Source organism: Symsagittifera roscoffensis, chromosome 9 (assembly GCF_963678635.1).
Source record: "Symsagittifera roscoffensis chromosome 9, txSymRosc1.1, whole genome shotgun sequence".
Lineage (NCBI taxonomy): Eukaryota > Metazoa > Xenacoelomorpha > Acoela > Convolutidae > Symsagittifera > Symsagittifera roscoffensis.
Window position 1 is genome coordinate 40,910,313 of NC_087070.1, and position 18,890 is coordinate 40,929,202.

General features: G+C 37.3%; 1 protein-coding gene across 1 annotated transcript in view; it reads left to right on the forward strand.

The window, feature by feature from the left end:
* Positions 1 to 5,808: 5,808 nt before the first annotated feature.
* LOC134854326 (uncharacterized) overlaps positions 5,809 to 18,890 on the forward strand; it is a 15,952-nt gene continuing 2,870 nt past the window's right edge. Inside the window, exons 1-2 of the mRNA XM_063870537.1 lie at positions 5,809 to 6,436; positions 6,625 to 6,749. Coding sequence (XP_063726607.1) covers positions 6,635 to 6,749 — 115 coding nt within the window. The 5' untranslated portion in view covers positions 5,809 to 6,436; positions 6,625 to 6,634. The remainder of the gene's footprint in view (positions 6,437 to 6,624; positions 6,750 to 18,890) is intronic.

Consider the following 18,890-nt stretch of genomic DNA (forward strand, 5'->3'; position numbering starts at 1 on the left):
CACGCAAATGTCTAAGTCTAATAGAATTGAGACAGTCAAACCGAGCCGATATTCACAAACTACACACTGTTCTAAAGCGTACATGGCAACTGGCAAGTTTTTGGATGATTCAAATAGCAAATTCTGTTTCCCATTTTTGAAACCCCCACCCATTTTGTTCGCGACAATTACGATTCGTAATACTGGAACACAATATCCTAGCAATCTTTATTGTTCTAGAAAGCTCGCGGTCAACCGATTCGACTGAGCCTGCTGCCATATGCCTTGGAAAAAAAGAATACCCTAGCAACCCTTATTGTTCTAGAAAACTCGCTGTCAATCGATTCGACTAAGCCTGCTGCCATATGCCTTGATTGTAAAAAAAAAAATTGACTGCTTTTTATGACCCTTCTACAAAACAATGTAACAAGACTGCTCGTATGAGTTCGATTCTCTGAAGGATCAAATTTCCAAGAAGGGTGTATAAAATTTTTTGATGAAAAAAGGATATAACTTTTGAATAACAATTTTTTCTAAACTTTTTCTTGGAAATTTTTATCTCACACGCAAGGAAGGTCGAGTACAGTGCTGATTTAAGTTAACCTGACGAAATGAAAAAAAAATGTAAAATTAATTCATTTTTTTTTTCAGTTTTTGGGTGACTTTTTAAAATCAAGAAGACAAAATGTGGTTAGATTCAGGTGCGGATTTAGTGAGGGGGGCCGGGGGACGCAGACGCCCCCTTCCCCCCTCAGGGATTCGACCCCTGCCGACCCAAAGCGTACCCCTTGTGAGTTTTTGAGGTATCCATTTTGGCTGACGGCCCCCAAATTTTTTCTAACGGTGCTTTTGGCGCCAATGTATACAAATTTTGAGGGGCGAGTACGCGCCGAAAAAACTCAATTTTTCGGTCAAAATTTTCCAAAAATTGCCTAAAACGCCTGTTTTTTCAAAATGAAATTTTGCTTACGGCGTAGTAAGTTTGGCAGAAAATTTGGCAGAAGAACTAGGATATTTGTAGTACTTTAGGAGAGCTCTGAAAATCAAGTTAGTCGACCTTAAAAAAAAGTCGATAAAATTTTCGAGACAATCCTAGATCCGCCCCTGGTTAGATTTATAGCAAAATTCAAACGGTGTAATTTGTTCAGCGAAATTCTGACCTAAAATTTTACCTCAAAAACGGACCATTTTAGTTTTTAGTCAATGAAAAATTACGCCAAAACTGCAGATTCAATTGGTGAAAAAAACTATATCAAAGTGAGAAATTTATATAGCCCAACAGAATTTAAAAAAACCTACTCAAACTTGTATTTAAAAAAATTAGTTTTTGTCTAATAGCAAAAAAAACTCTTTTTTTACTAATAAAAATCAAATTTTTATTTACACAAGCAGAACGTAGTAAGATACTACATAGAAAACTAATTTTCCAACTTAAGTCACGAGTATTGATGCTTTTTGGTGGCACCTTTATTTCCAAAAAATTTATAAAAACAACTTTGGCAAAACAAAACTTTGAACAACGAAATCAAAAGTTTGTTTGATCTTTGATCTACTGTAAATAGGCAGTTACTTTTCTTAATCCTGGTGATGTTTTTTAAGAGAAAATTCTAAATTTAAAATTTTAATCCAGTCTTTAATAATGTAATTTTCACAATTTTCTTGGAAAACAGAAGCAAGAGAAACAACAAGGGATGCGCACAACGACACTGGAAGGCAATGGCAACAACACCGAATGACTCCATTTTCAAAACGGATACAGATGCAAGTTTCAGCGAGCTTAAGCGGTTTAAATTGTTCAAATATACAAGGTGGAGAATTGCGTGCAGCGCCTTCTTAAAGTACCATCGAAAACAGTTGTCGTCTCAGCGGCAGTCGTCCTTTTTGCCGGTCACCATGTTCGAATTAGACGTAGTGTCATTTTGCGCATTTCCTTGTCTTGCCGACTTTTGACTTATGCGTATTTTAAAATATTACTATGAGTTGATTAACATCGAGTCGAGGTGCGCAACCTGTATTGAAACACTGAGAATGATCATCGCAAACACGGAGAATGATCATCGAGTCGAGGTGTGAAACATACCACGAGCACCTTTGAAACATACCACGAGCAAGAACTAATCAAGCCTCGAGCACAGTCAAAACATACCACGAGTACGGTCCAATCAAACTACAAGCACGGCCGAAACATGCCACGAGCATGGCCAAAATATACGACGAGCATGGTCAAAACTTATCACGAGCACGGTTGAAACATACCACGAGCATGGTCAAAACATACCACGAGCATTGTCGAATCATACCTCGAGCACGGTCGAAACATACCACGATCATGGTCGAAGCCTACCATGAGCATGGTCGAATCATACCTCGAGCACGGTCGAAACATACCTTGAGCACGGTCGAAACATACCACGAGCACGGTTGAAACGTACGACGAGCATGGTCGAATCATACCTCGAGCACAATCGAAACATACTATGAACACGGTTGATTCATACCTCGAGCACGGTCGAAACATACCACGAGCATGGTCGAAGCCTACCACGAGCACGGTTGAATCATACCTCGAGCACGGTCGAAACATACCACGAGCACGGTTGAAACGTACCACGAGCATGGTCGAACCAAACCTCGAGCACAATCGAAACATAGTATGAGCACGGTTGACTCATACCTCGAGCACGATCGAAACATACCACGAGGATGGTCGAAGCCTACCACGAGCATGGTTGAATCATACCTCGATCACGGTCGAAACATACCACGAGTACGGTCCAATCAAACCACAAGCACGGCCGAAACAAGCCACGAGCACGGCCAAAATATACCACGAGCATGGTCGAAACTTATCACGAGCACGGTCGAAACAAACCACGAGCACGGTTGAAACGTACCACGAGCATGGTCGAATCAAACCTCGAGCACAATCGAAACATACTATGAGCACGGTTGACTCATACCTCGAGCACGATCGAAACATACCACGAGCATGGTCGAAGCCTACCACGAGCATGGTTGAATCATACCTCAAGCACGGTCGAAACACACCACGAGCACGGTTGACTCATACCTCGAGCACGGTCGAAACATACCACGAGCATGGTCGAAGCCTACCACGAGCACGGTTGAATCATACCTCGAGCACGGTCGAAACATACCACGAGCATGGTCGAAAAATACCACGAGCATATCCGAAACATACCACGAGCACCGTCAAAACATACCATTCGACCACTACAGTTGATTCATACCTCGAGCATGGTCAAAACATACCACGAGCAGGGTTGAAACATACCTCGAGCATGGTCGAAAAATACCACGAACATGGTCGAACGTCCACGAGCATGGTCGAAACATACTACGAGCAGAGTCGAAGTATTCCACGAGCACGGTGGAAATATACCATGAGCATGGTCGAAGCCTACCACGAGCACGGTTGAATCATACCTCGAGCTCGGTCGAAACATACCACGAGGACGGTCGAAACATACCACGAGCATGGTCGAAACATACCACGAGCATGGTCGAATCAAACCTGGATCACGATCGAAACATACTATGAGCACGGTTGACTCATACCTCGAGCACGGTCGAAATGTATCACGAGCATGGTCGAAGCCTACCATGAGCATGGTCGAATCATACCTCGAGCATGGTCGAAACATAGCACGAGCATGGTCGAAGCCTACCACGAGCACGGTTGAATCATACCTCGAGCACGGTCGAAACATAACACGAGCACGGTTGAAACGTACGACGAGCATGGTCGAATCATACCTCGAGCACAATCGAAACATACTATGAACACGGTTGATTCATACCTCGAGCACGGTCGAAACGTATCACGAGCATGGTCGAAGCCTACCATGAGCATGGTCGAATCATACCTCGAGCACGGTCGAAACATACCACGAGCACGGTTGAAACGTACGACGAGCATGGTCGAATCATACCTCGAGCACGGTCGAAACATACCACGAGCACGGTTGAAACGTACGACGAGCATGGTCGAATCATACCTCGAGCACAATCGAAACATACTATGAACACGGTTGATTCATACCTCGAGCACGGTCGAAACATACCACGAGCATGGTCGAAGCCTACCACGAGCACGGTTGAATCATACCTCGAGCACGGTCGAAACATACCACGAGCATGGTCGAAGCCTACCATGAGCATGGTCGAATCATACCTCGAGCACAATCGAAACATACTATGAACACCGTTGATTCATACCTCGAGCACGGTCGAAACGTATCACGAGCATGGTCGAAGCCTACCATGAGCATGGTCGAATCATACCTCGAGCACGGTCGAAACATACCACGAGCATGTTCGAAGCCTACCACGAGCACGGTTGAATCATACCTCGAGCACGGTCGAAACATACCACGAGCACGGTTGAAACGTACGACGAGCATGGTCGAATCATACCTCGAGCACAATCGAAACATACTATGAACACGGTTGATTCATACCTCGAGCACGGTCGAAACATACCACGAGCTTGGTCGAAGCCTACCACGAGCACGGTTGAATCATACCTCGAGCACGGTCGAAACATACCACGAGCATGGTCGAAGTCTACCATGAGCATGGTCGAATCATACCTCGAGCACGGTCGAAACATACCACGAGCACGGTCGAAACATAGCACGAGCATGGTCGAAGCCTACCACGAGCACGGTTGAATCATACCTCGAGCACAATCGAAACATACTATGAACACGGTTGATTCATACCTCGAGCACGGTCGAAACATACCACGAGCATGGTCGAAGCCTACCACGAGCACGGTTGAATCATACCTCGAGCACGGTCGAAACATACCGATTGTCGGTTGAGACTGTCAAAATATACCATTTTCAGGCCGAGAAGGTTGTAATAAATTGAGCGCCTTGACTCGGGTGTTTATGCATTAAAATTGAATCATTTTTCATCAACGATAATTTTTTAATTCCAGCTTTAAAATTGAGCAGGATATTTGTTCTTCACTGCTCATTTTGCGTTCCTGAAAGACCTAGACTGATATTTTAATACTTAATTGCTGTCTGGCTTTTTTATTTTTCAAATGTTAGTAGTCGCGATACTGAACACTTCAATCAGGGTCTCAATATTTTTATAGCTGCAATTTTGTGTCGCAATTTCTAGACAGACATAAAATTCCCTAGGGTTAAATTTAAGCTAGAAATGAATACATGTGGAGAAATGTGGGAGTAGGAATTGGAAAAGCAGGAATGCCAGAATATGCCGCAGTGTCTCGGAGTAGTGTTCCAAGAATCGACAGAGCAATTAACAGAATAAGTTACCAAGTATACAAAAACCTGGCTTGAAATCTAAACCTTACGTCGTCGCTAATTCTTGGCAAAACTATATGTTTCAGAGGACAGTCATGTATAAATCAGTATCATAATAACTAGCTCGCGGTAATTTATGTTTTTTAAACGAATTACAGCGTTTTTTTTCTACGGGAGAACACCACGGGAAATCGCAGCTGTGCTTGGAAAATTAATTACTGCCAAAAAATAAACAACCGTTTATTTGTCTCATTAGCCCTATTTTCACGAACCTTTTAAGCGTTATCATGAACAAAACTTTTTTGAAAAAAATTGTAAGCTTTTCCTAAGTATTTGAAATTCTATACCTGCATGAATTTCTGCTTACTTTTATGCTTTTTTTTGGTCCAGCCATGGCATGATTGTGCGAAATTGTAAATGGGAAGATACGCAAGTGCTAGTTAGCAAACAGCAAGTATTATTATAGTAACTTAAAGCCCAAGTGAATCAGAGCTTCTGCGGTTCCATTGGCCAATCAGAATCGGAGAGTTTTCCCGCTACTGCTCTCTTCTCGCGGTTGCCTCTGTTTTTATACCCACTTGGGCCATTTTTATATAGTTCAAATTTTGTCCATTCGCTGCTTTTCTTTTTCCTCAGTCGAGTCGCCGCTGCTGTTTGTACTGTGACTTTTCCTACCATACCAACACTACTACCACTACACCGCCACCTAACCCATAACACTTTACCGACAATATTTTTCTACTTTTTACTTCCTAATATTATTCAAAAATTCGATAGTTTACCGTGAATTGTTCAGTTTTGCCTCCGTGTATTCGTTTATTAATTTCCTGACATTCTTCTCTTTTTTTCTGGTTCCCAGCGGGTAAGAAGCGCAGCGCTGAGTTGAAAAGTTGTCACAACTGTTATAATTCCATTATCTGAATTAAGCGTTTTTAGCGGCGCAGACATCATCACATTCTATTTATATTACTTAGGCAGACTTTGATTGATAACAAACCTTTACCTCTGCTTCATCAAAAACTCAAAAAAACTGAACTACTTCAACTATTTTTAGTTAATATTACTTCTGGTTAATAAAAGTTGTGTCAAATTATTGAAATTTGACTTGAAAATCTCTGGCTTTGTCTATTCGTTTTACGTCAGCGGAATTTTCAGAGGTATAAAGTTTGAGATCTTTTGACTTTTTCGGCTCAATTTAAATTTATAATATTGCCACACTATTAACTTTTTTAGATTCTTAATTTCTGAAAACTCATTCGAATTAATTTTTTTCGAGACTTTTTTTAAACATATTTGAAGAATTGTAATTTTGGGCCGAAAAGGTAAAAAGACCGAAAAAAAACAGAAACGTGAAAATGGGCTGCAGCGGATCAAAGAGTTCTACTGAGGGGGTGACTGATCCCGTCAAAACAGAGGAGGGAAAAACGAATGAAACGCCCGAGGCAGATGTAGCTCAAAACGGATCCGCCGGTTAGCCAAGCTTTAAAATTAAATGTGAATATACCCGGGTTGAGGTTTCGACTTTTTGTTCCGACCAACGTGGTCGAGCCAGATGTCATAGTTTAACCATAAGTTCATGGCCGACCAGAACCTGTTGTCGAACTGCGTCGAAACATAGAAACTAACTGGGTCAAGTTTTAAAGCCGAACTATGAGTCGAACGAAATCTCAAAATGCGACCAAAAATCCATAGTCGCGCGGACCATAGTCGAACTGAACTTCCAATTATAAAGTCGAACAGAAATGATTTTTTTTGGTACAGCGACCTTTCACCTTTCAATTGAGAAGTAGGAAATGCTAGGGGGTCATATACCTTTATTGGGCCGCTATGGCTGCGGAAAAGGTCGCACGAGTCGAGAAAGGAATACCAATTTTGGGTCACAATTGTCGCAACGACATAAATGGCGTGCCCCGACCTGGATTACCAATCCTATTAACTTAATCAAAAGTCTGAATGCATTTCTTGAAGAGAGCCTCAAGAACTGTTCTGCTTAAACAGTTTTTTTTTCTTCGATTAAAAGTCCTAGTAGTTTTTCGTAGGGCTATTCTCTTGACAGAACAACTGAATGACAAAAAAAATCAGCCAATCAAAGTTTTTGTTCACGTTCAAAGCTGTGATTGAAATTTCACGCCTTACGCGGAGAAAAAAATAAATGGAGCCCTTACGCGGAGAATGTGTCATTCCCTTACAATTCGTTCAGCTAAATAACAACAAGACTGATCGTATCAGGGCTGTTCTGAGTGCTTGTCAACGTATCTGACTTTTCATTCATGAGTAAAATTTCAATTTTGAGCATTTTGTTTTTTTTTAAGATCAGTCATCCAAAAGCAAAATTTGGATGAATGAACATGCCTAAATTTAATTTGGATGTTTTTTTTTGCTGGATTAACTTAGTGCCTGCACTATTTATTGAACAATAAACAGAATTACTTATCCAGAATTACTATCATTATTAGCACCCAACTTTATGAAAAATGTTAGCAGGTGAAATAGTCTTTTTCATTTTAAGTTCAAAGCATCAATATCTATCAGACAGTATAAAATTCTGTCACAAATGTCCAAATACAAATTCGAAAGTTAGTGTGGAAAAAAACTACACGGGCACAATGAATCAATTCGTATCAATGTAAAGCGTCAAATCTTTTTACTACCACTGCACGTCGATAGAGTAGTTCTTGATTTGAAAAACAAAATCCAAAAAAAGCACATGGATGAAATATTTTTCAAAAAAAAATCGGAAGAGAAATCTTCTTTCTGAAAAATTCCGTCTTTTTCAAATGAAGAAACACTCTATCGGCGTTCAATGGATCTGGAAAAGCTAGCTATTTGGCCTAATTGTTCTGTTACTAAGTGCAAAGTATATCATTTCTGATAGCGTGTACATAGAAGATTTTCAAAAAAAAATTGGTGAAAAATATTCTATCAGACGTGATTCGTTTTGCACTCAGTTTCAGATCAACTAGGCCAAATAGCCTGCAACAATTCAATTTGACGTAAGATATAAGGAAAATTAAATGACCGTTTACAAGTTTTGGGCTAAAAAAATTATAGACCGTTAGGTATCTCAAATTGGTCAATTTGGAAAGCTTCAAAGCCTCTCAACCCTTTCATTAGTAAATGATCGCATCTAAAGACTTTTTGTAAAGAAAATGTAGCCCAGTGCTTTGATAATAACAAAATAGTATGAACATTTTTTTAAAGCGGTCTAGTTAAAGTCGAAAAATGTCTGAACACTTTCTTTCCAAGTCAAAAAATTACGTCACTCTCTTTAAAAGTTAGAGCAACTATTCAGTTTTTGCATTTCATGGTGGATGCATCAAATACTTTACCTGCTTAGCTGCTTTTTTGATTTGCTTCTTTCCAATTCTGAGTAAAACCTAACATAACTAAAAAAAATTGAAAGATTACATTTTTTTTTGTTGAATACTTTTAGAAAAGGCAACTTTCTTTTTGTTCTTATAAAATGAAAAACAGGAGAAATTACTTCTATATTGGATATAAATGCAAATCTAAAAAATGACCAGTTTTTGTTTTTTTTACACCAAAATAGTTTAAAACAGTTTTCGGTTACGGCTATTATTTTTTGTCAGATTGATAATTTCCATGAAATTACGTTTATTTGTCATTAAAAAAAAATTATCAAAAGTTCTTGAGACAAGCGGTGAAAAAACTATCCAAGCAACCATCAGACCCCATAATGGTGTGAAGTTCTCAAACCGAAAAAGTTTTGTGTACGCGCTTAGGAACTTGATAAACGCAGAATCAGTGCAAGATCATAGCGCAAATTAAGGTGGAAAGTTTACGAAAAAACTCCAATTCACGAAATACCAGTTAAAACTATTCTGAAGTTAACAAGAGAAGATAACTAGTTTGTGGAAGCGATTCTAATTTATTTGGCTTGGTTTGCAGACAGACGACAAAAAGAAAAGTCAACCAAGTCTTATACGAAAAATTTCCATGGTTGTACAGCAAGTTTCAAGACATTCAAGATAGATGGATTACCATTACGAAAAAAACAGCTTGAATTCTTGAAAAAACTGTATTCTTTAAAACAGCTTGAAAAATTTTTAAAATAGTTAGTTTAAAAAACTCGACAAAAAAGCTAACACGTGGATATCAAGATTTGGGTTTTATTTACTGATTCCGCCCAAATTTCCTAAATTTGCGATTTTGTTGTTTTCAAGGTATAAATTCTGAAAACAACATACTGATAGCACTGGTTGATTTATTTAATAAAAATGCTATCACTTTATTCTTTAACCGACTTCTAACGGAGCCCAATTCTGACCAAAAATGAAGGTGGTAATTTTCCCCTGGAGTTGTTTTCTTTGTTTTTTTTCTAATTTGGGTAAGACACGGGAGCGTATTTGAAATAACTTTGTTTAGTTTAGCAAACATTCCTAATTTCAAAACCGATTTGGCTGATTTATAATTCGACTTAAAATTGTTTACAAAACATTTTGAGATGATAATGAAATTTGATTGGCTAATTCTAGCCAATCAGTTTGAAGCAAAATAGTTTCAGTTCGAGATGATGAAATTTTTGTATTTGGGTGGAATACTTAAAAGTACCCCGGGGGTTTTTCAGACATTAATGTAACTGTTTTAATTTCTGTTATATCGTTATATGCACTCTATCATATATGCAGGCCAAAATCAACCTGTTCATAAACAAAGGGGTTTTAGAATAGCTTTTCATTGCGTGTACTAGACAGCTCAAAAATTGATTTTGGATGTTTTATTCGGAGTTTTTCTCATGAAGAAAGCTATACTCATGAAGTGTGTCTGAACGTTTGTACAACTCAAAAAAAATATATATATTTTTCAACTTCAATTTTTTTAACTTCAACTACAAAACCAAAAACAAGCAAAATAGTTCCAGTTCAAGATGATGAAATTTCGAAACTCAAAAATTAGCTAAAAACTTTATTTCACGAAACAACAAAACGAAGCAAACGGTTGTTGACATCTGCTGGAAAACAAGTTGAGTCAAGACATCTTGTTTCGTTTAAATTTCACGCTTATAATCAATTTCACAGTCCTTCTGATAATAGCAAAAAAGAAAAATTGCGGCGTTTGGGGAAATGTTCCTTCAAAATTGGGTAAAGCTTACAAGCAGTCAACACTGAAAAATCGATAAATTAAATCAAATTAAATTTTTTCATGGTTGAACACAAATTTCAAGTATCTTAAGACAGATGCGTCGTATTGGTGGAAAAGAGTAGAGGAAAAAATATTTGAAAACTTTGACATTTATCAAGACAAAAACTTTTTTGGGTTATGAGATTTTTGGGTCTTTTGTGTTATACGGCCCAAAATTGATTTTTTTGTTATTTTGAAAATGGCATCAGAAATCTCGAATCTGATTCGTTGAAATTATTAACAACTTTTAACAGCAAAAGCAAGTCAATTTCTTAATCACGCAGAAGCTCAAAGACGAATTTGGCCAACTTTGGCCGTATAACAGGAAAAAACCCAGAGTTTTTTTCCGAAATTCTTCTCTGTGCTACAAAAAAATCAATTTTAATGAAAGTTTTCAACTTCAAATTATCTCCTATAAACGCCATGATATTCACTCTGTTCAGTTCAAAAAACGAAATCAAGCAGTTAACAAACAAAGCTTTCTAAAAATATTTTTTTTATAAAATCTAAGATTGCAAGGAGCAACTTATAGATAACTTTTGGTTATAACAGTTACTGCCCCGGCTCTGGACAGCTCACAACACATATCAACCCGATGCACAATCTGCTGCTTTTTTATTTGACCAATATGTTTTTATTGCTCTGAAATTATTTATTTTAAGAGTTAATTTTGCAATTTTTTTACAAAATTTTGAGTACTCACTCCGGATTGGTTGACATAAGTCGTCCCTTCGTTTCATACAACGTGAAGAATTCTCTTTTTAGGGGATGATCCTTGATGCGAGTAAGATCAAGTGACCGAAACTTATCTTAGCTGATCTGAATTCAGTTTTCGAAAATCTGAACTAAATGAGCTAGCAAATTTGAACTGTTTAAAATACGTTGATTGGTTGAACATTTTCAGAAAGAAAAAACGCCAGTTTATGGCTTGAATAAGTTTTTCGCTTTCTTTCACCTATGTCCACAAATTCAACGATAGTTTGCTTACGGCGCTCTATTTAGAGAGCAAATAGGTTTTTACAAATAATGCTTCCGGGAAAGCTCGGTAATTCAATCGGAACTAAATTTTAAGCTTCAGGACAAATTTTTCAGCCCACTGCCTTGCGCGTATTAGGCTATTACGCCCCCTGATATTCACTCTGTTCAGTTCAAAAAACGAAATCAAGAAGTTAACAAACAAAGCTTTCTAAAAACGTTTTTAAATAAAATCTAAGATTGCAAGGAGCAACTTATAAATAAATTTCTGTTTTTTTACCTGAGGTTATTTCATAATGTAGGAAATGAATGATGAAAAGCGGAAAAATTTTTTTGCTCAAAATTTATATCAAAATTGTTGGAATGAAATAAAATAACCTTTCCAAAGGCCTGGTTCTGGGCCTGTGAGGCCAAAATTTTGGTGAACAGATCTTGCCGTGGTTCTGGACAGCTCACAACATATATCAACCCGATGCACAATCTGCTGCTTTTTTATTTGACCAATATGTTTTTATTGCTCTGAAATTATTTATTTTAATAGTTATTTTCGCAATTTTTTTAACAAAATTTTGAGTACTCACTCCTGATTGGTTGACAAAAGTCGTCCCTTCGTTTCATACAACGTGAAGAATTCTCTTTTTTAGGGGATGATCCTTGATGCGAGAAAGATCAAGTGACCGAAACTTGTCTTAGCTGATCTGAATTCAGTTTTCGAAAATCTGAACTAAATGAGCAAGAAAAGTTGAACTGTTTAAAATACGTTGATTGGTTGAACATTTTCAAGAAGAAAAAGCGCCATTGCTTTTTTCGGCCCTAAAATTTTAAAATTTTGAATCCTACTGATGAGAGCAAAACAAACTTCCAAAGTTTCTTTTAATGAATCTGAATACATGCAAAATAGAACGTGGATAACTTAAGTTTTCATTGTGGAGCAAGCGTAAGTGCTTAAAAAATTTGTCTCGTTTTATGTCATTGTGATTCAAACGAAGAAGAGATAATACTTCTGCATCTTCTAAAAGTTCGCAAAAATTTTAAGAAAATTAGTTGAAAACCAGGAAAACGAATCAAACTTGGATCTTGTTTACTATTTCCTCCCCCCTGTGGTACTTTGTAACGAATCCCCCCCTCCTATAAAGAAAGAATTGATCAGTTAAGCATATACGAATTTGGTATCTTGTCACGAATCCCCCTTATTGCAATATTGTTAACAATATTGTTAACAAGATGCCCAAACTTTTTTCTTTTCGAAAAAATGTATTTTTTTGCAATTAAAATGACCACGTCGGAACACTCGGTTAAAACTAACTTGCTGAGTGCTTAATTATCTAACTTTGATGACATTGCCCATTGGAGGTTTCTTTGGTCTAAATATGGCAGCTTGTTTTTTGTTTTCTCCAGATTAATAAGTTGACAAATCTGTTTTCTTTGTTTCTCGTGGTAGTTATGTATCGTGTTTCTTATTAATTCTTGTAGAATGCACATAGCTTGATTCGTATCTATATAACAACCCTCAAAAGTGTTTTTAGAAAAAATCTCCACCCCTTAACAAAAAAAATTACATTAGCACTAGAGTTTTCTATTGAGATATCAAACTTCTTAGGTTGTTAAGCAGATCCCTTACTTTTTTTCGCTGTTTACCTGTTTATGGCTCGAATAAGTTTTTCACTTTCTTTCACCTATGTCCACAAATTCAACGATAGTTTGCTTACGGCGCTCTATTTAGAGAGCAAATAGGTTTTTACAAATAATGCTTCTGGGGAAGCTCAGTAACTCAATCGGATCTAAATTTTAAGCTTCAGGACAAATTTTTCAGCCCACTGCCTGCGCGCATCAGGCAATTACGCCCCCTGACCATATTGGTACAGAACCCCGCTATTCGGATCACTTCATAACTATCCCTTTTTATAATTATTACTATTATTATGCTTAAAGAATGATATGCTTATTGTGATTATTGTGATGGTTATTTATTTTTGTATTTTTTCTCGGATGAGTAAAATCATCTATTATAAAATAGTAAATAGAAAAAATGTCGATTTTTTTTTAATAACTAAAAAGAAACTATATCTTTTATCTAAAACGTTTTATACATTTTTCTCGGATGATGTTCAAAAATAGCCTGAAAAAGAATCGAGAGTCGTTTAACGAGCGGCACGAGAATTGGGTCAACCCACTTTAAGCAGAAAACAACACTGTTGTCACTCGATTTTTTTTGTTGTAGGATTTCATATTTGAAACTCTAAACTTTTACGTTCCATCACGCCTGAAACACGCAGAAGCATTGAAAAATTCCCACCAGACTTCTCAATATAAAATAGACTGAAACCGTTCAATTAAAAAAATTGAAAACTGAAAATATTCTAATCAAGGTGGTAAATTTGTAAAATACAGCAGCACAACTTTATTTATAATAAAAGCTGCCTAGACCAAAACAAGACTGCGCGTATCAGGGAGAAGTCCTGTAGGTTCCGACTGCTTTTTAAGGTCTATGGAGCAGTAATAACATCAAACAAGACTGCTCGTATATCAGGGCAAAGCCCTGAATATTCCGACTGTCTCTTAATTCATATCGAATAGTATTTGGGAAAAGAAAATAATGACAACCTGTAAGTTTTGGACAACAAAAAAGTGTGAAACGTTGAGGCCTCCAAAATTTATAGGACCGATTAGCTAGCCTTGACTCAATTTGGAACGATTTTTTTGCGCGCAATAAATCGCCACGCACAAATAATTACGCTCTCAGCATCATGAACAAATTCTTCGAACCACGAATAATTTAGTACAGAACATGGCCAACTTCGCAATTTTCAAACCCCCAGAACATTACAACAAATAATCGGAGGTAAAATATATATTTTTTAAATTGAACTCAGGAAGTCGATATCTTCAATAGGATATAAAAAGGTTTTGTTGAAAACGATTTTTGACTGGATAAAAAAACCACAGCGAGCATGAATATTCTGTTTTCTTGGAAAGTTGGAAAAAAATATCATGTATTAAAAATAATTTTTTTTTAATTTTGAGATTTTTTTGTAAAAATCATCCCACACACGCCATATCAATTACAAAGGATAAATTTCGATCTTAGTAACAAATCAATTATGGCAAATAGGATTACTTCAACCAATTTGGAACATTTCTTAAGATTTATTCTCCGCTTACGCGTTAATAGCGCGAAATATATGGCGCGTTAATTAGCCCAAATTGGCAAAAATGGCAACCTTTAAACCTCCATAACTTTCCAAAAAATGATCACAGGTAAAGTTTAAGGAATTTTCTGAAGGTGAATTTTTCAAATTTAAACTCAGGACCACAATAGCTTTTAAATGACATAAAAAGTTCCGTCAAAAATGGCTAGTTAAAAAGTCGAAATTTGTATGAAGAAAAAAAAGCCACCCGACCTCAAATATTCTGTTACTTTCGTTACGAAAGTCGGATCAATAAAAATCCATACTTCGGAAAGTATGCTGCTAAAAAGCGTACAATTTAAAAAAAATTGTATATGACATGAAAAAATGGAAAAAAGGACAAAAACCACAAATCCGAAAAAAGTTCAACATTTTTTCAATCAGTATATTTGGAAAAAGTGATAACGTAATTTTATCGATTTGTTAGAAAAGTTTTTACTCAAAAAAATAGTTCTCGATTAAAAGTACACTATTATGATTTTTATGATGATATTGTTGTCACAGTTATTATGATTATTTTTATGATCCGACCCTTCTTGGATCAGACCCTTCTATCCCCAATCCCTTCTATCCCCTTGTAATTTTAAACAAAAAATTCTGCTTGGGCGCCGTTTAATTTTAACGAACGTCGACAATTGGAGTCTTATTTCAACCCCAAACACCATTGGTGTGCACATGCAACATTTCAAAGTGACTCTCAACACCATAAATATCATGTTCACTTGAGCTAGTGGATCATTTAGATCAAACAAGAGACAATTGGTAATATGAATCCTTCGTTTTTCTGTTGAGGTGATCTACTTTGTAGTCTGATATTGAGTAACAACTGGTGTTGACTGAACTACAAATGACCTTTCACAAAAAAGTGGCATATGTAGACTACTTTATTTCAAAGAACCAAATCACAGGACCAGATAAAATTGTAGGTGCAAAATAGATACAGGCTATCACGCTTTGTCTTTGATAGTGTATTAAACAGCCCTAGTGTTATTCCGTTCCTCGCAGATCCATTTCAGCTCCCTGATACGGGCAGAATTACCCGGAAGAAATTTACGGCTGGCCAATCTCACTTAAAACACCACGATAATAATCAGGCCAGAAATTAGGAAAACACTCTGGTTTATTTATCTTAACTGTTTCCAGATCCAGCAGGGGAAGTTTTGTTTATAAAAACTAGGTTTACAGCGACTAGCAAACCCAGGTTTTTGCAAAGCAGTTCTTAAATATTTACAGCAGAGGAATATATAATGTTCGACTTTAGTAAAAAGTTACTTCCGAGATTTTCAAGTTTCAAGGACAAAAGCCAAGCCACGATATTTTGCTTTATAAAGTTTTTTTAATCCTCGTTAAGTTTTTTTTTGCAAATGTCTTCAAACTTCTGTCAATAATAAGTCCATTTAATTACGCGGGCTTAGTTCCGCGACTTACCTTGTGACCAAAAGGAGCCAGGGAAATGGACTGTCTGCGGCTGAAATTCTATGCGCCTGTCAGAAATTTGAGTCGCGCAAAGTCGCAACAGGGGTCGAGGAAAACGCATCCTAGCCAAAAATGGGTCGCGCAAAGTCCTAATAAGCTTTGCTCGAAAACGTAACTTGAACGCATTAGGTTAACGCATTATTAGAAAGCAATACAAATAATAAAAAAAATTGCATATATCATTTTTAGCTGGAAATTTTAGTTACGATTTTAAAGAAAAATGCAGCAATATCAAATCGCGCAAATAATTTTGGTCAAGCAAGGCTACAACAAACTTTTAGCGGGTCGCGAAAAGTTGCGACATCTTTTAACGGGTCGCGAAAAGTTGCGACATCTTTTAACGGGTCGCGAAAAGTTGCGACATCTTTTAACGGGTCGCGAAAAGTTGCGACATCTTTTAACGGGTCGCGAAAAGTTGCGACATCTTTTAACGGGTCGCGAAAAGTTGCGACATCTTTTAACGGGTCGCGAAAAGTTGCGACATCTTTTAACGGGTCGCGAAAAGTTGCGACATCTTTTAACGGGTCGCGAAAAGTTGCGACATCTTTTAACGGGTCGCAAAAAGTTGCGACATCTTTTAACGGGTCGCGAAAAGTTGCGACATCTTTTAACGGGTCGCGAAAAGTTGCGACATCTTTTAACGGGTCGCGAAAAGTTGCGACATCTTTTAACGGGTCGCGAAAAGTTGCGACATCTTTTAACGGGTCGCGAAAAGTTGCGACATCTTTTAACGGGCCGCGAAAAGTTGCGACATCTTTTAACGGGTCGCGAAAAGTTGCGACATCTTTTAACGGGTCGCGAAAAGTTGCGACATCTTTTAACGGGTCGCGAAAAGTTGCGACATCTTTTAACGGGTCGCGAAAAGTTGCGACATCTCTTAACGGGTCGCGAAAAGTTGCGACATCTTTTAACGGGTCGCGAAAAGTTGCGACATCTTTTAACGGGTCGCGAAAAGTTGCGACATCTTTTAACGGGTCGCGAAAAGTTGCGACATCTTTTAACGGGTCGCGAAAAGTTGCGACATCTTTTAACGGGTCGCGAAAAGTTGCGACATCTTTTAACGGGTCGCGAAAAGTTGCGACATCTTTTAACGGGTCGCGAAAAGTTGCGACATCTTTTTTGGGTCGCGCAAACTCGCGCAAAACAATTCTATTGATCACAATTGCAGCATTCCCATTTTGAGTTGCAAAATAAGTCCCCGGCCTCAGTCCGGGTAGCCATTAAAGAACAAACATCAATTAATATTTTAAGATAATTGTTCTGTTCTACAAGTTTGTGATGCTTATTGGCCCCGCCCAGATTACAAACGCATATCTTCAAATCAATTTAAAAACTGCGAACAAGCGGAGACTAACCCAAAAAAGTTGTTTATTTATAGGTCAGTCTTCTTCGTTCGGTTTGTCCAGCCAAAACACAATAATCGACCCAAAACGCAGAAAACGCGAAATACCCGAAATACTGCCTTTCAAATTATGTCAAGTTTTTATTGGCTGAAGAACTTTTTTATAACAATACGAAGGAAAAACGCTAAAATTTTTACTTAGAAACGAATTTTTTTAAGAGAGAGTTGTCAACACTCAGCACAAATGCTGTTTTGTCGCATTCTTTTGAAACTGCTCCTTTTGACTGCCTTTTAAAGTCTATGGAGCAATAATAATAACTTGAAAAAATTAATTGTAATAAATTAAACCAAACTTTTTTTAGTTTGAGATTTTTTTGTGAAAATCATCCCCCACATGCCATATAAAGTACAAATTGCTCCTACTTACAAATAATTTATGGCAAATAAGCTTCCTTCAACCAATTTCGAGCAATTTATAAGACGAATTGAACCTCCGCTTACGCGTTAATAGCGCGAAATATATCGCGCGTTAAATGTACCATATTGGCCAAAAAGGCAATATTAATCCCCCCCCCCCAATTTGTCTAAATCTGTTAATTTGTTGACTCTGTCATTTTTATTCCGACTTTCGAAGAAATTGAGGAATAAGCTTCCTTCAACCAATTTGGAGCAATTTATAAGACGAATTGAACCTCCGCTTACGCGTTAATAGCGCGAAATATATCGCGCGTTAAATGTACCATATTGGCCAAAGTGGCAATATTAATCCCCCCTAATTAAAAAAAAAACGAAAAAGTGAAACATCTTTTCAAATTGAAGCTGAGGTCAACAATATCTTTTGAATGATAAAAAAAATTCTCACAAACAAGGCCCACAAATCTGGTAAAAAACATTTAAAATGAAGATGTAAATCAAGGATGCATTTATCTAACTACTGAATTCCGCGAACGAAACGCCCATTCTGCTTACCATTTGGGGGTTTCCTTTACAATTGTGGATTCTACGATAGCGAAATTTTCCTAAACACCTAATATCTTTGTTTGTTTGTGATTCCACAAACTGCCCTGCATTCCGCAAATGTTGCTGCGGGTTCCACAAATTTGGTTTGCTTTTGGAGCGAATTTGAGCGATACAGTGTTTTAGCTATTTTTTTTGGAATACAAAACCGCAGAATACAAAATTATACTGTAAAAATTTCTATTGCAGGCTGCGCAAGAAATAGATTTTTAGCCTGTTGCAGAATCTCCTTAAAATTGATAAGACACACATTTGGCCTTGTAAGAATGCCTTTGATTTTTTTTATAACATGTGTGTTTCGAGACACGAACAAAACTTTTGAAAAATAAGAGCCGCCGAATTTTTCAAATACTGTGCTTGCCTCCAAAAAGATGGCTTGATTTTAGTTCAACCTATTGATAGAATCAAAAGCTTGCTTCAGTACCAATATTCTGTGCCCAGTTTCCTGTACTGCGACTAAGCATTTCGATG